Source organism: Panthera tigris, chromosome D1, assembly GCF_018350195.1.
Source record: "Panthera tigris isolate Pti1 chromosome D1, P.tigris_Pti1_mat1.1, whole genome shotgun sequence".
Lineage (NCBI taxonomy): Eukaryota > Metazoa > Chordata > Mammalia > Carnivora > Felidae > Panthera > Panthera tigris.
In genome coordinates, this window is record NC_056669.1 from 25,791,284 (window position 1) to 25,815,943 (window position 24,660).

Sequence of the window (24,660 nt, forward strand, 5' to 3'; positions counted from 1 at the left end):
AGACATCAGAAAATTTCAGCAAATCCCAGTTGTGAACCCTCAGGCAAGCTGTTTAACCTCCGTGAGTTTCCTGGGCTCCATTTGTTAATGCAAGGTGTGGCAGGATACAGGAATACACCCCCTACCCCCAAACCTCACAGGACTGCATCAAGAGTCAAATTCCAATTGACAGAAGGGAAATAAAAGTATCCATAAACTCTCAAGCACTTGACAGATATGTGCCATTATGAATCTTCTACCTGTTTTTCCCTAATGCAGAGTATGAAAATATTATCTTAATCTGTCACTTGCAATGTATTCAGAAAGAAACTTCCCAGGGCATTCTAGCATTTTGGTACAAATCTGTATCTTACATCAATGCCTTCCAGGGTGCTGATTTTAATATCCGATTCTTGAAGTACTGGCCTCCAGAATATAAGGAAGCATATGTTCAATACAATGCTGCACACAGGATAAAAACCTGTACCTACTTTACTTGATACAAAATGTCTGGTCAGTGACATGTTAAGGAAACATGGTTACAGAAGAGGAAAGTGCTACAAACTCGAAGAAAGAAAACAAACAATCCCGGAGCAAACAGAAGAAAATAAAGGAAAAAACTATAATTAAGCAAAGTTGCAAGTAAAACAAAGAAAGCAAGACACTAAAGGACCAATTCCCTAAAAGAAGAAAATAAAGAACTTTTTTTAATTTCAAAATTATGCTACAAATTTAGACTAATTTGTTACCTTATAAACTACTTCTTACCATAAGGATTTCATCAGTATTATATCTAATTACTAAGTTTTTTCTCGAAATGAAAGCCTCAGCTACTTTTATGTCTGCTAATCAAAAAATTCAGCTGTCGCCCCCCCCCCCCAAAAGCCAAATATTTATAATGCAAACTCCATTCAAGTGGCATCCAAAGAGGCTCCTTCTCCCATCATGGTCCCAGGAAAACTACTATAATTCATTTGTCTTAGTGGTATACTGTGAGATGTTGGCATATAGATTTTACCAACAAATATTAATTTTGTATCTACATAAATCTAGTTTTTGACACTCTGGAATTTAAATGACATAAGAGTGGATAAATATAAATCAATAAATACTACAGCTGACATTTATTAAGTATCCAAGGGCTTTAGATGCCTTATCCCTAATCTTCAAAGGGATGTTGCCTCACTTTTTTAAATAAGGGAATTAAAAGTCAGAGAAGCCAAATGTAAAATGTGGCACAGGGATTAAAACTTGAGGTTGGAAGCCTATGCTCTTATCCCTTCAACTGTGTTGTTTTCACACATGTATATAAATTAAATATCTAAATTAAACCTACTGTCAGAAAATATCTATGTTATGGGGTGGTTGCATTAAGAAGGACCCTTGGAAATCACCTATTTGGAAAGGATGGAGTTAAGGAGAGATACAATCTATTTTTTCATATTCTATAAAGTAATACTTTTTTATTGTAAAGGGGTTGAATAATACAGAAGCAAACAGAGAAAAAAATTAAATTTCTTTTGCTGATGTCTACAATCTCATTCCCCTTTCTAGTTGGTATATATCTTTCCAGATCATTTTCTATGAATTTACAATGAGATTATTCTATGTTGTGATTTGCTTTTTCATTTAACAATAAATCACAGAAAACAATTCCATATGACTTTCTTTTTAAGGGCTGCAGAATATTTCACACACATAAATAGATAAGGAAGTATCTATTTTGAAACTGTGATTTCCAACATTTGAATATTAAAGCAATACTGCAAAGAATATTTATCTGGATGGGAGATATATTTAAAGAATGAAAAGTGACCAATTCAAAAATGACAAAGGACTTGAACTGGGATTTCTCCAAAGAAGATATACAAATGGCCAATAAACACATGAAAAGATGTTCAACATCATTCCATTTCTGTATAATCACCACCTGGATCCACAGAACACTGCTAGCACTCCAGAATCCTCTCTCCTACCCATCCCAGTCACCTATCCCCTTCCTCCCGCCCAAAGTTAACTGCTATTCTGAATTCTAACACCACAGAACCATCTTAAACTCTGTGATCCTGAACTCTCTCCTCATCTATGTGGAATTATACGGCGTATGTATGCATGTACGTATAGCACGCTTCTCTCACTCAACACTTATTTTTGTGAGATTCACCCATATTGTGGCAGACAGCCAGAACTCATTTCATTTTCATCGGTGTAGAAGAATCCGTTCAACGAATGTGCCTTTATTTATCCATCCCATTATGAATATGCCTCTGGTCTTTCAAGTTTTTTTGACAATTAGGACTAAGGTTGCTATAAACATTCTATATTGACCTAAGAGCGAACCTGCTGGACCCCAGGGTATGTGTCAACTTCAGTATGTAATACCAAACAATGATTGTCCCACATTATCTCCCATCAGCAGTGTGAGAGAATTCCTACTGATGTATATCCTTGCCAACCTTTGGCATTATTATTCTTAAATTTTAACCTCTGGTGGGTATGTATTAAAGAGTCCATGAGATTTCAGTTTGCATTTCCCTAAAGACTGATGACGTTTCCCATCTTGTCATACGCTTATGAGCATTTTGGATATTTGTTGTAAAGTACCTATTCAAGTTTTCACTTAATTAAACAAATCATTTTATCGGTCCCTTTCTTACTGATTCTTTACACACTTTAGTTATGTGACCTTTGTCAAATATCTTTCTCATTTTGTGATTTGCTTTCTTCATTATCTTAATAGCATTTAAGATCAAGTTCTGATCTTTAATTCAATTTAATTATTAAGCTTTTCAGTTAAGATTACTGCTTATGTTTATCCCGAGATCATGAAAATAGGTCATGAAGATACTCTACTGTATTATCTTCTAAGAGTTTTATTGTTTTGCCTTTCACATACAGATCTGTAATTCTCCCAGAAATGATTCTGTATACAGGGTTAAATAAGAATTTTATACACTCATACACACACACACACACACACACACACCCCTGAAGGTGACCTAGCACCATTTATTGAAATAACTGTCCTTTTGACATTGCTCTGCAAAAAAGTATCTATATATTCACAGGTTTGTTTCTGGACTCTATTCTGCTCCACTAATCTATTTGTCTGTCTACCCTTGAATTAATATCAGTACCTTAAGTGAAGTTTTAACAATAAATCTTGATATTTAAAATAGTAAGTTTCCCCACTTTATTGTTCTTCAAAATTGTCTTGGGATTTAGGTCTCTGCATTTCCATAATTATTTTAGAATCAGTTTAGAACCAGTTGTCAATTTCCACAAAAATTCTAACTCAAAACTTGGGGCATTTATCAGTAACTCTGCCCTACTGGGCTCTGAGCTCCAATTTTTGTTCTCCTAGGACTACTGTGCCTTTCTCTACTCTATCAGTAGATACCCTAGGGGAATAAAGTCTCCATATACTGAAGTCTGTCTTCAGGATGTCCTTTTTCTGCTTAACCTCAGCTCAGTAATTGTTTACTGCCTTATTAACTCTCCAATGCTTCAAAGAGATATTTTTTTTTATTCCTGTCCAAATCTTCTGTGTTCAGAGCAAAGGCTTTATCTAAATTCCCTTGTCCTTCGAGTTAAGAAGAAAATAAGCATTGCCCTGCTTTTCTCTTACCCTCTCTCCCTACTTTCCTTTCTCTCCCCTCTTCCTCCCCTAACCCTTTTTCTTTCTTTCTAGACAAAAAGGTGGATAATGGAAGAAATGAGGAATCCCACTATGGAAATTACAAAAAAGACAAAATGTTGATCCAAGAAATAAAATAAGGGGCACCTTGGTGGCTCAGTCAGTTAAGCGTCCGACTTCAGCTCAGGTCATGATCTCAGGGTTTGTGAGTTTGAGCCCCACGTTGGGCTATGTGCTGACAGCTCAGAGCCTGGAGCCTGCTTCGGATTCTGTGCCTCCCTCTCTCTGCCCCTCCCCTGTTCGCACTCTATCTTTCTCAAAAATAAATAAACCTTAAAAAATGTTTTTTAAAAAAGAAATAAAATAAGAATTGAAGAATTTATCAGGTGGGCTTAAGAGAAGCCTACACAGAAGAATAACTGAACTTTAAGAGAGGTCAATAAAAGTAAACTGGAAAGAGAGGGTGTGTAAGACAGTATCAAAGAGTGTAACCAATCTGTAAAGGAAAAGAGGAAGAGCAACGATTGCACAGAAGAAATACTGTAAAGATAATAGCTGAGAAAACTAAAACTTGAAGAAAGATATCAATAAGTAAATCCAACTGCTCCATAAGCTACAAGCAGGATAAACACACACAAAAAACTACGTATGCTTTCCCTTCTTCTTCCCCCCACCTCAACCTCACCTTCTCCCATCAAACTGTAACTGTGATGATTCAACCGCCAATTTCTTATGGACAAGCTTCTATCTTTCTTCCTCTTTTCTTTCCTCTTCTTTTCTACCTCCCTCTCCCACCTACTCCCTCCCCCACCACACCTTCTTTTTCTTAAGGCAACACGGATACTTGTTTTCTTGATCAGGACATGGTGACTCAATGATTTTATTTTTACATACACAAATAATTGAACATATTGAGAACATTAAGAAGAACTCCGAAGGGAAAAATTTTCCTATTGCCCTTGTTGTGTAATAATATAGGGAGCTTTAAATTTCAGCCTCAAACTATAGCTGCATCTTTCAGATTTGGCATCTAACAGTAACAGATGGCAATGTTAAAAATAAATAGAACATTCAAGTTGTTTATACTGTAGGCAAAGACAGTTTTAAAGTGTGAAACAAGCCTGAGGCTAACAGAATTCACATCATCCTTTTCGAAATATATTAAGAATCCACATTTCCTTATGCCAATCCTGCAATGCTGCTCACAGAAGATAAAATACTAGCTTTTAAAGGTGTGCTGGCATTATAAGTCATCACTCATTTAGAATTAACATTGTCCTACAGGTCTATTAATAGACACTTGTCTTCCAGAACTATCAATACCTGATTAACTTTCTCAAGTTTTAAAGCTTCTGGAGCTTATCGCTATTAGAAATGTCACTTTCTCGTTCAAAACATGAGAAAGTATTCAATTGACAAAATTGAATACCAATACTAAGCTAATTTTTAAAACTAAGTTTGCAGGATATCTCTGAGGCAAAATATCAAAGATGATATTTAATACCTAATAAGTTAAGTGTATACAGAAGAAATGCATATAAAAATAATGCATAAGAGACAACAATAAATTTTTGATGTTGAATTTAATAACTTCAAAATAATGATACAAAAAACCATGGTCATCTTAACAGATCGATAAAAAGTACTTGACAAAGCCAACATCCTTTCATGATAAAATCATTGAAGAAATTAAGAACTGAAGGGTGCTTCCCCAATCTGATAAAGGGCATCTATGAAAACCCAACAACTAACATCTTACTTAATGGTTAGTTAAGAAATGGATGTTTTCTCCTAAGGTCAGAAATAAGACAAGGATGGCCATAGTCTTGCCAGGGAAATTGGACAAGAAGAAGGAATAAAAAGCATCCAGATTGCAAAGGAAGAAGTAAAAATATATTCACAGATGATTTGATCTTGTATATAGAATATCCAAAGGAATCCACTAAAAAAAAAAACTATTAGAATAAACATTTCAACAAGATTTCATGATTTCATGATTAATATACAAAATTAATTGTATTTCTATGCATTTGCAATGAAAAAGAAAATGAAGTCAAGAAAGTAATTCCATTTACAATAGCATCAAAAATAATAAAAATAAATTTAACAAAAAAATGCAAACATACACTCTGAATACTACAAGACATTGAACAAAATTAAACAAGCTCTAAATAAATGGAAAAACATCCCATGTTCATGAACTGAAAGACTTAATAAATACTGGTAAGAGGATAATACTTCCCAAATTGATATACAGATTTAATATAATCCCTATCAAAATCCAGCTGACTTCTTTGCAGAAACTGACAAGCTGATTCTAAAATTCATACGGAATTGCAAGGAACCCAGAAGAGCCAAGTCAATCCTGAGAAAGAATAAAGTATTAAGAGCAAAATTTGCCACAAAACAAACACATGCTGACAGCATGGAGCCTGCTTGGGATTCTCTCTCTCCCTCTCTCTCTGCTCCTACCCTGCTCATGCTCTCTATCTCTCCAACTTAAAAAAAAAAACAAAGAACAGACATATAGATCAGTGGAACAGAACTGAAAGTATAAAAATAAACTTATATGTCCAAGGTCAATTTTCTGCAAGGGAGTCAAGACAATTCAATGGGGAAGGAATAATCTTTTTTTCAAAAAATAGTGCTGAGACACCTAGATGTCCAATGGAGTTGAACCTTATACCAGACACAAAAATTAACTCAAAGTTTACTAAAATCTAAGACCTAAAACCATAAACTTCTTAGGAGAAGATATATGAGTAAATCTTGACCTTGGGTTAGGCAAAGTCTTCCTACATAAGACATCAAAAGCATAAGGAACAAAAAAAGATAAACTGAACTTCATCAAAATTAAAAAAAATTTATACTTCCATGGACAGAATAAAGACAAGCAAAGACAACCCACACAATGTGAGAAAACATATGCAAATCATATTGTCTGATAAAGCACTTGTATCTAGAATATACATAGAATACTTAAAGAATATATAAAGAATGTATATAAAGAATACTTGCCAATTAAAAAATGGGAAAAGGATATGAATAGACATTTCTCCAAAAACATGCAAATGGCTAATAAGCACATAAAAAGATACTCAACATGATTAGTCATCAGGAAAATGAAATCAAACTCCCAAAGATACACCACTTTGTAACTACTACGATGGCAATAATCAAAAACACACTAACAAGGATATGGAACAACTGAAACTCTCATACACACTGCCAGGGCGTATTGTAAAAACTACTTTGTAAAGCAGTCTGGCAGTTCTTCAAAGGTTAAACATAGAGCTACCATATGACCCAGCAGTTTTACTCCTAGATATATACTTGAGAGATGAAAATATATATATCCACACAAAAACTTATACACCGATGTTCATAACTGCATTATACATAATAGTCAAAAATGGAAACAACTCAAAATGAGTGGATAAAATATGGCCTCTCCATACAATGGAATATTACTTTAGCCATAAAAAAGAATGAGATTCTGATACATGGATGAACCCTGAAAACACTGTGCTAAGTCAAAGAAGCTAATTACGAAAGACCACTATTGTATGATCATGAAAGGTCTGGAATAGGGAAATCTGTAGAGACAGAAAGTAGACTAATAGCTGCTTAGGGCTGGAGAAGAGGGATGGGGTTGAGGCACCTCTCTGCTAAAGGGTATGGGATTTTCTTTTAAGTTAATGACGCCATGTTTAAAAAAAAGAAAAAAAAAACCCTACAGTCATCACAACCACAAATTAACATCTACTGAGCAAGTACCCACTGAGAAAGTTTTTTAGTAATTTTACCCAAAGAAGGGGAATTTAACAGAGGATAAAATGTCTTGAAAAGAGACTGAGAGGAGAAAGCAGGAAAAGACCTCTCTGACCTCAGCCGTAGTAATCTCTTACTTGACACATCCCCAAAGGCAAGGGAATTAAAAGCAAAAATGAACTACTGGGACCATATGAAGATAAAAAGCTTCTGCACAGCAAAGGAAACAACCAACAAAACTAAAAGGCAACCAACGAAATGGGAAAAGATATTTGCAAATGACATATCGGACAAGGGGCTAGTATCCAAAATCTATAAAGAGCTCACCAAACTCCACACCCGAAAAACAAATAATCCAGTGAAGAAATGGGCAGAAAACATGAATAGACACTTCTCTAAAGAAGACATCCAGATGGCCAACAGGCACATGAAAAGATGCTCAACGTCGCTCCTCATCAGGAAAATACAAATCAAAACCACACTCAGATATCACCTCACGCCAGTCAGAGTGGCCAAAATGAACAAATCAGGAGACTACACATGCTGGAGAGGATGTGGAGAAATGGGAACCCTCTTACACTGTTGGTGGGAATGCAAATTGGTGCAGCCACTCTGGAAAACAGTGTGGAGTTTCCTCAGAAAATTAAAAATAGACCTACCCTATGACCCAGCAATAGCACTGCTAGGAATTTACCCAAGGGATACAGGAGTACTGATGCATAGGGGCACTTGTACCCCAATGTTTATAGCAGCACTCTCAACGATAGCCAAATTATGGAAAGAGCCTAAATGTCCATCAACTGATGAATGGATAAAGAAATTGTGGTTTATATACACAATGGAGTACTACGTGGCAATGAGAAAGAATGAAATATGGCCCTTTGTAGCAACATGGATGAAACTGGAGAGTGTTATGCTAAGTGAAATAAGCCATACAGAGAAAGACAGATACCATATGGTTTCACTCTTATGTGGATCCTGAGAAACGTAACAGAAACCCATGGGGGAGGGGAAGGAAAAAAAAAAAAAAAGAGGTTAGAGTGGAAGAGAGCCAAAGCATAAGAGACTCTTAAAAACTGAGAACAAACTGAGGGTTGATGGGGGGTGGGAGGGAGTGGAGGGTGGGTGATGGGTATTGAGGAGGGTACCTTTTGGGATGAGCACTGGGGGTTGTATGGAAACCAATTGGACAATAAACTTCATATATTGAAAAAAAAAAAAGAAGAAAGAAAAGAGACTGAGAATCCTGTCTCAAGTAGAACTGTAGAGAACACTGTTTTGAAGTATTTTTCTCTACTAAACAGTAAAAGTAGTCTGCCTAAAAATTTAAAATTCCTATGAGAATTCTTAATCTTCTGTGAAGAAACAAGCTTCAAAAGCATATTACCTTTACCTGAATACTATAAGCAAATATGATTTGATGTATGCTTGGGGGGCAGAGGTGGGGAAATACTAAATAAGCTTTTCCCCCCTAATTTTTATATATAGGTCCTAACCCTAAAAGATACTTTAAGGAAAATATTACAAATAAATTCTGAGGCCCAGCAAATTTTTCTTTTTCTTTTACTGCGGGCAGAGTATGGAGAAGGGCAAAGAAAGGTGAAGGGAATATAATATAAGTAGGAGACGTAAATCTGATTACTTCCTCTTTCCTCCAAAATCTTTCAGTCTTTGTTTTTGTTTTCCTTTAAAAATTTTATATAACATTAAAAACTTCCAAGCTAAGTATTCTGTACAATCTACCTAGATTAAATCACCCCAATAAAAACAAGTTTCCATTTTGATTTTCACCCCCTGTAACACTGCTTTATTCATTAAATAATCCACATATTTATATAGCACTATAAATATACTATTAAGTAATGAGAAATGCTGTTTAAAATAGTTTTGATGTTCACAATCATTGATAAAATATACATTCCCTTCATTTATTAGTTTCCAGCTAATCACATCATTTGTGTGAGTTCTTTAAACCTGTTATTTTCATCATTGTGTTCATCAATAAACTATATCCCTACTATATAATTATAAAAACAAATAATGACAAAGATTAATGGAACAAATAGTTGTTTGAAATTATCTAAAATGTTGATGTATCTTTGTGAAATGATCAATAAAGAAATAAGAATATTTTAAAACTCAAAACCACCTAAAATTAAGAATGCATACATATCATGTCAATAAATGGCAACAACAGCAAAACAAGCTATGTGCTTGACTAAAAGAGAAAACCTGTTTCTTCAAGCAGTTGATAAAAATCATCACCCTGATGAAAAAGTGTACTCACCTGGTTTTGGCACTGAGTTGGTCACTGACTGGGGGACTTTCTGATTAATTAACTCCACGCAGTGTCCAGGAAAGAGACCCACCTAAGGAAGAAAAGCAGCAAAGAGAGGATTCTAAACCAGAGAGCAGACCAGTGTGTGAACAGTGCCAATTCAATTCCAGTAATATACTCCACAGTCCCTCCCAAAGGATTCTATTATTCCAAGACTCTAAATCACAGATGATACCAATTACACAAACAAATAATAAAACAATCTGTTGCTATGTGTGTACAGGGTTGTGTTTTATTCGTCCAAATATCTAAGTCTGCTTTTTTAGTTTTAGCTTTTAATTTACCAAACTTTTTTTTTTTTACACCATTCAAATATGCAGTCTGAAACCAAGCTAAGCAAGCAGTACCTATAATTTTTACCTCTTAATAACTTACTTTGCTGAAATTTCAACCTAGTTGTGTTGGTATCTCCACAGCCAAATTTTATATTTGTCTTCTCTATAATTAAAAAAAATCAACACTAAACCACATTCAAATTTTTTTGGAATTTTCTTCTCATTTCTCCCACAGGTTTCATGAAAAATGACAGGACTAAAATAAATTGGTGAAACAACACTCATTTCACATCCTGCTGTTGTGAAAGAGCTAGTAGTGTGTGAAAACGTGGGAAAGCAAAAGAGAAGAAAACAACCAAACTCAGCAGTAGTGACAGACTCTGGCTTTGACAAACACACCACTTTGACCTAATCGCAGAACTGCTCATGGTGTTAGATACAGAATCCTAAGAAGTTATATTAGGAAAATACTGAGATCACCCACAGACCACCCAGATCACACAGAGATACTGGATAGCCAATAGAATAAATACAGAGATAAATAGCTTGGAAACAAAAGTAAAAAGAAGATCTTTGCCAATATTTATAGATGTTTCCTTAGATAGGAATATAATCAGGCTACCATGCAACAGATGTTAAAGCTGAACATGAAAACTACATCACTTTTACATCCCTCTGTTGACAGACTCGGGAAGAATGGAATGGTCTTCCAAGAGTTATGACTCATCATGAAGTTCTGAGCTGTATAATTTCCATCTGTGTGGGATTATTTTCACATATGCATTTGCTGCATTCTTATTTCGATTTCTGGATCAATATTCCATGGTAGTTCTTAAGAGTATGAAGATGTAACCAGTTATCATGAGTTGAAAAGGGGTTTTTAACAAGTTATCAGTTTGTTTAAAAGCTCTCTGATTTGGGGATTCTTAAAGTCCCTATGCATTGCCTTCCAAAACGATGCTTTGTTTTACTGGTGAAATTTCATACAATATTTTATTCAACTTCCTATTTAGCCAAACAAGTAGAAATTCTTCCAAGATCGATTAGAACCAGATAAGACTCACCTTGAAAAACCCTTCTCATTCTTTCTTACACAAACCCATTATGAGAGGTTAACAGTGCAGCCTCAAAGGTAAGAGTGCTTGGGTTCAATTCTAGGTCTGCTTACAAGATCAGGTTCGCAACCTAGCCTCTGTTTCAGTTTCTTCATCTAAACAATGTAATAGTACCTAGCTCCTAAGTGTTGTTATGAGAACTAAATGGATCAGCATAAGCACAATGCATATAGTTAGCACCCATTAAATGTCAGTATCCAATAGTTGGTTACCAGAAGACCTTGAAGGCTCCAGCTCCTCCATTAAATGGATGACACATAATACTTACCACCTTCTGCACATACAGACTTAAGTTTGTTTCCTGCCTATGAAATATCATTCTTTCCACAAAATTAGAATTCATTTCAACTTATAAACATTTTCTGCAATTTTCTAGAGAGAAAAGACCAGGATCTAAATAAATTTGCCCCACCTACTTACTAGGCTCTGTGATCTGGAGCAAATTAGTTAACATCTGTTTCAGTTTCTTAATTTGTGAAAATGGGGATAACAGGAGTGCCTGGGTGACTCAGTCTGTTGAGTGTCCAACTTCAGCTTGGGTCATAATCTCAGGGTCGTGAGATCGAGCCCCACAGCAGGTTCCACACTAAGTGTGCAGACTGCTTAAGATTCTCTCTCTGTCTCTCTCTCTCTCTCTCTCTCTCTCTCTCTCTCTGTACCACCCTCTCCCCTGCTCACACATGCTTTCTCTGCAACATAAAAAAATTTTTTAATAAAAAAACAGGATAATATTAGCTACCACAATAATTTGTATGAAAGCACCTAGCCGAGTTTCTAAACATGAATATCTTTCAGCAAATAAAAACTAGTTTTTTGTCACTTCCTAACAAAAACTGAACAAAGTTTAACGAACTTCTTTGGGGAACTATATAATATATATCAGTTACATTCGTACCTTTTAAATTTGTCTCCATGCATTAGCTTTAAATATATGAGTAAGCATGCTACTGTGTGCTATGTAAAGGTCCATGGTATGTTCTTCTACTGCCTATCTCCAATCCCTGCTCACTTGTCTCCCTTTAATATAAAGTATATTACCATCAGCTAAATTATATATTCAGTGCCCACACTCCTTGCATGCAGGTGTAGCCACAGCACGTGTAAATACAGCTCTATTACCACTATTCTGTTTCCTTCCTCTTGTTTTGAAGCCAGGTATCAAGATTGGATCTGTAGTGGCCATCATTTGACCTTAAAAGAAAAGCCAAGAGAATCTTAGAGATTTCTGCTTAGCATCAGTTAGCTAACTCAACAGCCATCAGTCACTTTTTCTGTTCACTTTTTTGTTTCTTGAAACCAAAAGCATTCCTAGTTAATAAGTCTTTTAATTAGAAGAGTTGACTCTATAAATTTGTGAAAGGCAAATAGATTCTATTTTCCTATTATAAAATTTCCATCATAAAAAATGAAGTTGTGTTCTATTGAAAATATACACAATAATGTAACCTTAAGAAAGAACGTAAGTAAAACTAAAAATATACTTAATGAACATTTACTTTTCTGATTCATACTGAAACTAATATTTTACCAAATATCAACAATTCTGGCAAACTCAAAATGTCAAATGTTAAAAGCGACTGGAACTCTGATAATATGATTTATGTATGAACTATGTCATCCTGTGTCATAGATTATTCTTTCTGCAGCAGTGACAATTTCTAAAGCTCTAATTTATAGGACTGAGATGGGTGAGGAAAATTGGGTATATTGGGAGGGGCCAAGATGAGTTTCAACTCCAGGAATAAGAAGGAAGAGAGAGAAAAGACCAATCTATCTAGAGATAGTCCCCCCACCTTATCCACAGTTTTGCTTTGTTTCAGTTACCCGCAGTAAACCATGGTCTGGAAGCAGATGATTCTCCTTCTCATGACGTCACAATGCCTACATAATTCACGTCACTTCATCTCATCACATAGGCATTTATCATCTCACATCATCACAAGGAGAAGGAGTACAGTACAATAAGGTATTTGGAGAGCTAATCAGACCACATTCGCATAACTTTCAGTATATTTTTAGAACTGTTTTATTTTATTATTTTTGTCAATCTCTTACTGTGCCTCATTTACAAATTAAACTTTGCCATAGATACATATATATGTATAGGAAAAACCTAGTATTTACAGGGTTCAGTACTATCCATAGTTTCAGGCATTCTCTGGGGGAAAAGGGAGGACTACTGTATATCCCAAAGTGTGCTGATAAAGCTAAACAACTGGCTCTCCAAGAGGAAGGGTCTTGATTTATAGTGTTTGCCAGAGTCAGTGGCTGGTGTCAAGACCCGGCGGGTGTCAAGCTACCAACAAGACACAACCAAACGCAATTGCAAAGAGATGCACAGTAGCCTGTTAGGTCGTATTTATACCACACAGAACACTAGGCAGAAATACCCTCAAGAGCGTAGGTAACAGTAAAATATAGTGAAATAATTATAAATAAAGTTTTAAGTATTTATTACCTTTGTTTTTAATACAATTCATTTAACTAAAAATTCATAGGCTTTAATTTTTAAAAGCAGCTGTGTTTCACACTTGTACCACCAAATTCCTAAAAATTTCACGACCTGCTCTGGCTCACCACTAATCTATACCTACACACTGGGTCCTGTGCCTGTCGTAACCCTAATAGCTCCTGGGAATAGGTTTCAGGCAGCTTGACCAATACATGGCTTCCTCTCCAACTGCAAGTGAATAAGGAAAGACCTAAATGCAACAGACTGCAATCTGAATCTTCTGACCTTCTTCTACATTGAGGATGGGCTCACACAGTAAAGGAAATAGGTTTGGTGACAAAAGTCAATGTACTGAAAAAATATTCTGGTACAACTTAGAGGGAATGTTGGATAAGAAACTACTGTCTTAAAATAAGGCTGGAGCTTTGGTAACAGTGAGAATAGAATGAAATCACTGCTTACCAATGGAGCCTAATCCTAACTATAGTCTCTCTGAGGCAACTAATCAAAATCTAACAGGAATTTCAACACAACAATGTGCTTACCACTGATTTTTTTAAAAAAAATCCTATTCTAATGGTTGATTTATGTTAATTAATGGCTAGTGAAAGTTTAGGACTTAGAATAACAAAATATTTTTTTGTATTAAGCATAGTGAATGAAGTCATGCTCTTACTTCCAGAGATATACCACAGATTTTTCATCAATGTAACTATGTGGCCTCAGAGAGTTTCTAATTTTTCATTTTCAGACTACAATTTCCTATCTTCCCAGGTCTCTAGTGTTCATATATTCCATGACAAGAGAAGTTCAAATTCAGAGATACTGCACCCCTTTCCTCCCTATATATCCCCACGAGGGTACCATCTCCCCTTCCAATCATTTGTTTTTACTACTCAGTATGAATCTGTGATTGATCATTTGAACTTTAAAATATATCAGTATTTGGGGCGCCTGGGTGGCTCAGTCGGTTGAGCGTCTGACTTCGGCTCAGGTCATGGTCTCACAGCTCTGTGAGTTCGAGCCCCACATTGGGCTCTATGCTGATGGCTCGGAGCCTGGAGCCTGCTTCGGATTCTGTGCCTCCCTCTCTCTCTGACCCTTCCCCGCTCACACTCTGTCTCTCTCTCTCTCTCTCTCTCTCAAAAATAAATAAAATCATTTAAAAATTTTATTTAAAAATTTAATAAATAAAAAGTATACCTTTATTTCTTTTATATGTGAAAAATACTGACTTCTTTGAAATTGTTTGTAGGTATTGTTTGTATATTTCATTTCAGAAATCACATGGAAGGATTTTAGAAAATATTTATTATAATGAGGGGGGTGTGTAAGTTTGAGGAGTTTAAGAACTACTGCTCTAAACCATTTTGTTAATAATTTCCATGAAATTGAACGTTTAATTATCATTTGGTAGGACATATTCTGATGCTATAAATTATCAAAAGGCTATGAAGAAACAAATTTATGGTATCAATGGCAGTTGCACTAATAAGAAAAATAAAAATAGGAACAATACAGAAGATAATTTAAGAAAATTTACATATTTTTATGATCCAAGGGGGAAAAATGCAAAATTGGAACTCACCAAGCTTGTGAACTGGTCCTGGCTATACCATTATGTACTGTCTTGGTGAATCAGAATCTGCATAATTTATCTAAATCTTTTTGTCTCTAGATTTCTGTAATTTTTAAATGACAGGTTAGGACGAGATGACCCACTATCATTTTTTCTACAAGGAGACAAGTAGAAGCCACTACCAGTTCGTTAAATTACTATTGTGATCTATTCATTGCCCAGAATACCTAGGATTTGATCTAAGCTCGGATAAGAAACAGCAGAATAACAATGGGCAAGTTGTTTAAACCCACATGCTTTAGTTCTGTCATCAGCAAGAGATGATAATAGTACCTTCTTCACAGAGTTATAAGAACTAGAGATTGATGGAAAGCACTTAGCACAGCACATTTAAGAAGCACTTCATTTGTAGTATAATATATTCCCTCTTTACTTGAAATTATTTAACATTACCGATGAAAATTTATAGTATATGATTTCCTGAAACTTAACTAGAGAGGAAATGTTGTGCCTCATTTAATAGTGAGTAATGAAAAGGTGTAGCTTTGGATGCCATATATAAATAATATGATCTTTTTGTAAAGGAACAGGTAAACTTCGCCCCTCTGTTAAACTAGTATGGGGGACAATGTTCCCAAATATCTTCCTTTAGAATAAAGAATACTTTTTTGAAAATAAGTTACCTAGAACCATATTAAACTCCTGAGCTAAAGGACCTTTTTATTGTCCATGAATTGCTTCTCTGATGTTTGTACACAAAAACACTAACATGACATTTGGGCTAACTATGAAAAATAAAACAGCTCATCCTTTACCACGTTGTAGAGAGCTAAGAGAACGCAAGCTGTATAAAATTCTGTCTATCTCTAAGTGGTATTCTATCCATTAGGTTAACTATGTCCCAAATGTGTTTTTTTTTTTTTTTTTTTTTTTTTTATTTATTTGTGGGACAGAGAGAGACAGAGCATGAACAGGGGAGGGGCAGAGAGAGAGGGATACACAGAATCGGAAGCAGGCTCCAGGCTCCGAGCCATCAGCCCAGAGCCTGACGCGGGGCTCGAACTCACGGATCGCGAGATCGTGACCTGGCTGAAGTCGGACGCTTAACCGACAGCGCCACCCAGGCGCCCCTGTCCCAAATGTGTTTTAAGGAAGATTTCCTGGGGGGTAAAGAGAGTATTTGCTAAACTGTGTTTAATTTCTTCTTTTATCTGTGCATAGGATAAACAACGGGAGGCCACTTGGTGATTCTCACATTTTGTGCTGAATAACTATCTGAATAACTTGGTAAAATTCAGATTCCTGTCCCCATTCCCCAAGATTCTAATTGGTAATACCTCACTTTAACATGTTTCTCAAGTCATTCTGATGCTAGCTACTCCCAGATAAAACTCTGAGAAACTGCCTAAACAAATACTTCTCAAAGATATTGACATTTTATATTTGTGTTATGTCTTTTACCTAAGAAAAAAGGCTCCCCAGATACCTCACCTCTTATTTCCAACAAAACTCCACAGCCAGGCACAAAAGCTGATGCCATTTAGTTTTTAAAATAAGGGAAAAAAATAGTTGTGTTGGGTTTTTTGTTTTTGTTTTTTTTTGCTTTTGTTTAAGTACATTCTATGATGAAACACTTCAGAAAACAAAGGTAAAAGATGATACACTTTAGGAAACAATGTAAAAACAGATTTCAGAATTTCTATAGTTAATATAATTTCACACTTCCTACTCTGAGAAGTTTAAGAAAAGAAACAGAGTCACGGTATAATTTAAACACATGGGTGAACTAATCCTTCTGTTCCCACAGCTAAATTATGGTCTAAAACAATACATGGACCAGAACTTGGAAAAATGCTCAACTTTATCAACCACTGGCTGAGTAGCAGTTTACCTACTACCTACAGCACACAGTGAGCACTGTTTCTGGGCAACACCTGAACCAGAATCACATAGATAAAAATATGGTCTTATGCCTCATCCCACCATCACTGAAACAGAATTTTTGGGCTTCGGTCCTGGGACTTTATATTTTAACAAGTTCCCCCGGTGATTTTCAAGTACACTAAGGTTTGAAAATCAGTGGTGAAGGAAAAGTAGAAGCAATTACTGGTAATAGAAGAATGAAGATAGCAGCATAACACCCTTAAGTGTATTAATAAATCCTATAACTTGGACTTTATTTGCAAATTATGACAACAATTTAATACCACTATGCACCTATTAAAATGGCTAAAATCCAAAAAAACCTGAGAACCATCAAATGTTAGTGAGAATGCTGAGAACAGCATCACTTGCTGGTAGGAATGCAGAACGGGACAACCGAAAGACAGTTGGTGGCTTCTTACAGAGCTAAACACAGGCTTACCATATGATCCAGCAACTGCACTCCTTCATATTTACCCAAAGGAGCTGAGGTCTTATATCCACACAAAAACCTGCACATGGATGTTTATAGCAGCTTTATTAATAACTGCCAAAAACTGGAAACGGCCAAGATGTCCTGTAATAATTGAATGGAAAAATAAACTCTGGCACATCCACAACAATGAATATTACTGACAGAAAAGGAATTCTCGAACCACGGAAACACACAGAAGAACTTTAAAGGCACACTGCTAAGTGAGAGAAGCCAGTCTGACTACGTACTGTATGACTCCAACTATATGATATTTTGAAAAAGGCAAAACTGTGGAGACAGTAAATGATTAGTAGTTCTCAGGGGTTATGAGAAGAGAAGGACAAAAAGGTAGAGCACAAGGGTTAGGGCAGTGAAACTACTCTGTATGAAGCTGTAAGGTTCATACATGTAATTAGGCATTCACTAAAACGCACAGAACTATACATCACAAAGAGTGAACCTTAGTGTAAACAATGGGCTACGGTTAATAATAATGTACGAAATTTGGTTCATTAATTGTAACAAAAAAGCAAGCCCCCAAATTATTTTAATCATTGTGGGGCAGGATGTGAAACTGACATTCTGTATTGTATATATCCAAATATTCTGTATCCATGTGATTCTGGCCCAGGATCTAATGATCCTCAGACAACTCTTTTAGAAACAGTACTTATTCTATGCTATCTGTAATCTTTGCAAATCAGCTGGTGGTCAGTAAAGATCAGCATTTTGCCAATGCTATACAATGAATTTGTAAAGCAAGATGTTAATAATAGGAGAAGCTGTGTATGTGTCTGTGTGGGGGCGGTGGAAGGGATTATATGAAACTCTATACTACCTGCTCAATTATTCTGTAAATCTGTACTAAAAATGAGGTCTAATTATTCTCTTAATGATAAAGTCACAACCCAGCAATGCACAGCATCAGTTCACAGCAATACACAGGAAAGGCTACCATACTGATGCCTGTACCTTGTCATGCCTTGAGAGCTGGCCAGAAAGGAGACAACAAACACACGTGACTGTAACAGAAGAAAAGCAGAATCCATGTAACAAGGCATGAACACTTCAAGTTGAGCAGACATGCAAGTGGAGATGCATAGGGCCTGCATACTGACAGCACACTTCCAGAAAGCTTTCCAGCAGTGCTCAGAGCATGATACTACAGAGTTGGCATCCATCCTGGGAAGCAGTGGCCCACATCCTTGTTCCCCTTTACTCTCTCTTCTGGGAACAGTCATCTCTAAATGGCCTTGATCCCCAGGAAAACTACTAGAACCTACCTCACGGTCAAGCCCAGCCCCTACACATTATTAGTGCAGGCTTCCTGCCTTGGTGGCTCCTCCCCGCATGGTCCACTGACAAAGCCCAGCTTACAATGTCCATCTGTATGTCCAGGATCAGTCAAGTTAGCTAACTGAGGTGCTGGCAGTTTCAGTCTGATCTGTCTGCCCTGCTGGACATCCCGCCCTCAGAAGAAACACACAAGACTCTGCATTCCAAAGTCACCTTGTCCAGGAAAACTTCCTAGAACTCCCAGGGAATCTTGCTGGGCTCTGAACCTACCATGCATCTAAGAGACCCTGAGGGGAGCACTGAGGTCATACCAGACATGTTCCCTGGGGCATAAGGCCCCAGGGTGCCTGACTTAAACTAAGTTTAAGGGTGCCCCTTAAACTACCAAGGGCAGCTCCATTGTTGCCTTTTCTCACACTCAGGTGTAAGACTCTAATTAACAATTCCATGGAGTTAAAATATATACATGTAGAGCGCCTGGGTGGCCCAGTGGTTAAGCGTCTGACTCTTGGGTTTCGGCTCAGGTCATGATCTTACAGTTCATGAGTTCAAGCCCTGCATTGGGCTCTGCGCTGAAAGTGCAGGAGCCTGCTTGGGATTTCTCTCTCCCTCTCTCTCTGCCCCTCCCCAGCTTGCTCTCTTTCTCTCTCAAAATAAATTAAAAAATAAACAAACATAAAATACATACATGGGAAAACCAATGGGCTAAGCCATTATTCCGGTTCTTTCAAACTTAAAAATCAGCGATCTCATCTATAATTATCATATTCATGGAATAAATTCTAATTATCTTCCTCTCTCAACGAAATATTTGAGTAAGGAAGGGCATATGTTTGCCATTTAAAAATACCTAACAAGGGTAGAGAACATCACAAATAGCTTGAAGAGGAGTTTTTTCCTAGATACAATATATTAATCATCACATAAAAACAACACATGGTAACAGAAATGTTTCCACCAGTAAAACCTGTATGCTTTACAGTCCTTAGTTGGTTCATCTTTACAGCATTTTTTGCTGGCTGGGAAGGAAAGATGTTCTTTTTCATAGGGCTGAAAACTGAGGTGGATGAAGTTAATAATGAGACTTAAATGCAGAAATCCTACTTAGTGCTCCTCAGGCAATGGGATGGGGCAGACGTGAATTTGAGACCCTACTCCATCGCTTACAATTAGGTATCTTGGCTGTTTATTAAGCCTCTCATATTGTTTCCCCTCCATAAAAGGAGTTAATAGCTTTGTGAAGATTAAAGAAAATATTGTGTATAAAGTGCCCAGCAATACTTTGCACATAACAGATGCTCAATACATGCCTCCCCATTCAACTTCCCCCTTCAATAAGCCATGAGGCATTCTTACAAATGGACGAGTGTTTAGGAACAGCAAAGAAGAGTGGATTGTGTGGATTATTTCCTTACAGTACTGGGCTCATTTTATAAATGAAGTTTTGACAGTGACATTTAAAAACCAGTCCTGGTTTTATAGGTGACCCCCCAAAATGCCCACAATCAACTCCCCTTTTCAAATGCATATCCTAACATGATCTAAACAGAAATGACTGCCCTTCCAAGGCTAATTAGGATGAAAAAAATTTTCAGTACTATATAAAAAACCTTTCACTATCATTTACAAATAAACCCTTTAAGTTTAAAAATCTGTTTTTATTTTAAATAATTTGTTTGGCAATAAGCTAATTTTAACAATTGTTAATTTATATACTAATTTTTAAATGAATAATCTGTTTAGGCTAGAAATTAATTTATGTGACTCTAAATAAAAGAGTTAGGAAGAGGGTGCCTGGGTGGCTCAGTCAGTGTCCGACTCATGATTTCAGTTCAGGTCATGATCTCACAGTTCATAAGTTAGAGCCCAATGTCGGGCTCTGTGCTGACAGTGCAGAGCCTGCTTGGGATTTTCTCTTTCCCTCTCTCTCTACCCCTTCCCCTACTCATGCTCTCTCTCTCCCTCTCTCTCAAAAATAAATAAACATTTATTTTTTAAAGTTAGGAATCTATACCTAGCACAAAGTCAGATCTCAATAAATATGTCACATGAAAGAAGGAGAAACCTGCTACCATTTTTACAATAATAGAATTAAAATGTTGAGAAGGACTAGAAGGATTATAAGTGGAACTTTCCAATTAAGAATAAACTAAAGTACAAAGAAAGCAAATGACTTGTCTAAGATTATAAGAAAGGTAGCCATACCAAGAAAACAATATAACTGCCATTTAAAATCCAAATTTATTTTTTTATCATCTTTTAGAGCCTAAAGTTTATATATAGCTCATTTCCATGAACATGAAAAATTGACTCCTCAATAGAAAAAAGGATACCCCAGTCTTTTATTTAGTTTTATATTTAATCAAAAGCAACAATTATGCATAGCAATTAAGATAAATGACCCCAATTATTTTGTGATATAATATGGATATGATTTTTCTAGTCTTAATCATCAAATTAAATTGCCATGGATACTTTTATAATAAAGGAATCAATAAAATTAAATTTGTAAAAAAACCAATTAAAACTTAAAAATCAGTATTTTTTGAGTGAAAAGTATGCATCAGGTCTGTTCTATGTACTTTACAAATTTTATCCTCACACCTTTAATCTTTACTATAATCTTATGAAACAAAAAATAGTCCTACTATCCCCATTTTACACAGTTCACGAGCTGGAGTCCTGAATCAGGCTCTGCCCTAACAGCCTGCTTGGGATTCTCTCTTTCTCCCTCTATCTCTGCTCCTCCCCTGCTTGGGCTCTCTCTCTCTTAAAATAAGAATAAATAAACCAAAAAAAAAAATGTGTGAGGGGTGCCTGGGTGGCTTAGTAGGTTAAGTGTCCGACTTTGGCTCAGGTCATGATCTCACGAGGGTTCGAGCCCCTGTGCTGACAATTCAGAGCCTGGAGTCTGCTTCAGATTCCGTGTCTCCCATGCTCTCTGCCCCTCCCCGACTTGTGCTCTGTCTCTCTATGTCTCTCAAAAATAAATAAAGGTTAAAAAAAATTTTTTTTAAATACATGTGAATCCTGATTCCAAATCAATATTAAAAGCAAGGCAGAGTCAGGGGGTGCCTGGGTGACTCAGTCGGTTAAGCCAGACATCTGACTTCAGCTCAAGTCATGATCTCACGGTTTGTGAGTTCGAGCCCCACGTCGGGCTCTGTGCTGACAGCTCAGAGCCTGGAGCCTGCTTTGGATTCTGTGTCTCCCTCTCTGTCTGCCCCTCCCCTGCTCACACACTCTCTCTCTCTCTCTCAAAAATAAATAAACATTAAAAAAATTTTTTTTTAAAAGCAAGGCAGAATCACAGGCCTGATAATCTAAAAGTGGTACTCAGACCTGTGATTCTGTTCCTACTATGTTCCTACTGTTTCCATTTAAAGAAGAAGGAGATAAAACAACCACAAGAGTAACTAGAAAAGGAAATCCAAGTCTAATATCATCTATATTTTTCTACCTCCGCTGACAAGGTCCACTGCCAGTACATGCTGCAAAGAGAAATAAATATTACTAAAGAATAAAGAAAAACTGTTCTGTTTTGTTTTTTGTTTTTTACTCCTTCACACCTTATTTGTTGCCTACCTGAAATCCATGCTTGCCTCTCCACCATGTGCTTAACACTTTCGGGGGCATGTCAATAACAGAAACAATGTCTCCCACCTACAAGAAAAAATTTTAAGTGAAATATTTTTAGTCAAATTTTAAACCCATTATTATGTCTAGAATTTAAATGTGAACCGTAACAAAAAGTTAAGTTCCACTCTCATTCTCTGGCTAATTATTTCTGGAAAAATGTAACACTTACTTCTGTAAAGAATTTAATAATCTTAATGATTGGTAAAGAAGAGGTAAGAAGAAAAGGTAAGTGGTTAACCTACGTGTAGTAACTTCAGAAAGTCAGACTTACAGCATAGGATTTTTGAATGTCAGGTTTCACACCATCACCACCACTTCTGTTAAAATAGTCACTACTGTTACTAAAAGTAAAAGTGATCAGATCCACCTACAAGGGATAGTTTAAAATACTCATACTTAGAACCACCATAACTTTTATTCATAGACATTTAGTGAGCATTGACCATGTGTCATGTACTGTGCTGAGTACATATCTTATTAAATCATATATCAAAGGCCTAAGATATCTACAATTACTTGGTTATTCTTAGTAAGTATAAAATTTGACAAACTAGTGAGTTTATACAAACTTTTACAAAAATTATAAATATAAAATCATAATAATACTTCTTAATAATATATTTAATGGAAATCACATTCTTCAATCCAAATAAGTGGTGATCTCTGTGACAAAACATAGTTAAGTGCTTCACAGCAATATTACTGTCGTATACATATCGCTTTTAAGAATTTTTCTTTGTAGGGGTGCCTGGGCGGCTCAGTCAGTGAAGTGTCCAACTTCAGCTCAGGTCATGATCTCACAGTCCATGAATTCGAGCCCCATGTTGGGCTCTGTGCTGACAGCTCAGAGCCTGGAGCCTGTTTCAGATTCTGTGTCTCCCTCTCTCTCTGACCCTCTCCCACTCATACTCTGTCTCTGTCTCAAAAATAAATTTAAAAAAACATTAAAATATTTTTTAAATAAAAAAGAATTTTTCTTTGTATATTTACAACTAATTTTCACATCATGAAAGAATCAACTTCACAAAGCTGTATTTGCTCACAGGCATGGCATCTTTTAAGACATACATTCCTCTGTGTATGGAACCTAAAAATCTATACTGTGTTTCTTAAACTGAATAACTGTAAGCAGTTTTTTGTCTCTCATCATCCAGTATTAGAGGAAGAAACTTAATTCCCTTCCTTTTGCATCTGATTGCAAGCAATGTTCATTTCACTTTTCATCTGTTCTTTACCTCAATCTTTGAACAAACAATGAGAAGAAGGTATCACTGGGTATCATATTTAGGTACTAAAAACACAAAACAAAAAGATTGAGACCTGGCTTTCAAGAAGGTCATGGAGACAAACAGGAGAACAATTATGACTGAGTGTAATAAATGAAAGGTCAGATATAAGCCATGAGAACAGTTCAGAGTAACATTCAATCCAGGCTCTTTGGGGATATGTATTTGCATGGAGTAGGAAGAAGATCAAGGATGACTTCCTAGAAGAAATGGGAGACATTTAAGCTGAATTTTCAAGGATGAGTATAGTCGTTAAATAAAAACAGATGGCATCCTAGGCTGAAAGACAATAGAGTATGGGGAAAGGGCCTGAGCTGACAGAGTCTTTAGTCATTTACCTCTAAAGTCAATTCATCAGGGGCCCGAGCAGTGTACCTCTTGATAACGTGGGCAGCACCAACAGCAGGAGTGTTAATGGATGATTCCTCATGAACTAGAAGATGATTTCCCTTATTATCAATCTATGACAAAGAAAATGAACTATGAGATAAAGACAGGGGACTTGTAAAAGTTTCTCTACAAAAGTGTTCAATTTGATTTAGAGAAACCATAACCCAAAGAATCTTAAAAAAAAAACAACACCTAATATTTACTGAGTACTTATTATATGCCAGTCATTGTGCTGTGCATATAACAAATGATTCAATGTAATCCTCATAAATCTAAAAGGTACTCAGCATGATTATCAACACTTAAAGATGAAGATGCTTGGGGCGCCTAGGTGGCTCAGTCCCTTAAGCAACCGACTTCGGCTCAGGTCACGATCTCGCAGTTCATGGGTTTGAGCCACCCATCAGGCTCTGTGCTGACAGCTCAGAGTCTGGAGCCTGTTTCAGATTCTGTGTCTCCCTCTCTTTGTGCCCCTACCCTGCTTGCGCTCTGTCTCTCTTTCTCT

General features: G+C 36.4%; 1 protein-coding gene and 1 long non-coding RNA gene across 6 annotated transcripts in view; one reads left to right on the forward strand and one right to left on the reverse strand.

Moving 5' to 3' along the window:
- The window catches only part of ARHGAP32 (Rho GTPase activating protein 32), a 198,412-nt gene that overhangs the window by 66,304 nt on the left and 107,448 nt on the right, over nucleotides 1–24,660 (reverse strand). For 2 of the 5 annotated variants that reach the window (XM_042957832.1, XM_007082691.3), the window contains 3 exons: nucleotides 24,104–24,226; nucleotides 22,426–22,503; nucleotides 9,675–9,756 (listed from right to left, as the gene is read on the reverse strand). In XM_042957832.1, coding sequence (XP_042813766.1) covers nucleotides 9,675–9,756; nucleotides 22,426–22,503; nucleotides 24,104–24,226 — 283 coding nt within the window. Of the gene's footprint in view, nucleotides 1–9,674; nucleotides 9,757–12,234; nucleotides 12,311–12,908; nucleotides 12,958–22,425; nucleotides 22,504–24,103; nucleotides 24,227–24,660 lie in introns of those variants that run through there. The other 3 variants (XM_042957833.1, XM_042957834.1, XM_042957835.1) reach the window with 3 other exon arrangements.
- On the forward strand, nucleotides 13,024–17,320 carry LOC122231023. Its single transcript, XR_006208132.1, has 2 exons — nucleotides 13,024–13,081; nucleotides 16,954–17,320. It is a non-coding gene; the product is annotated as an uncharacterized LOC122231023 (long non-coding RNA).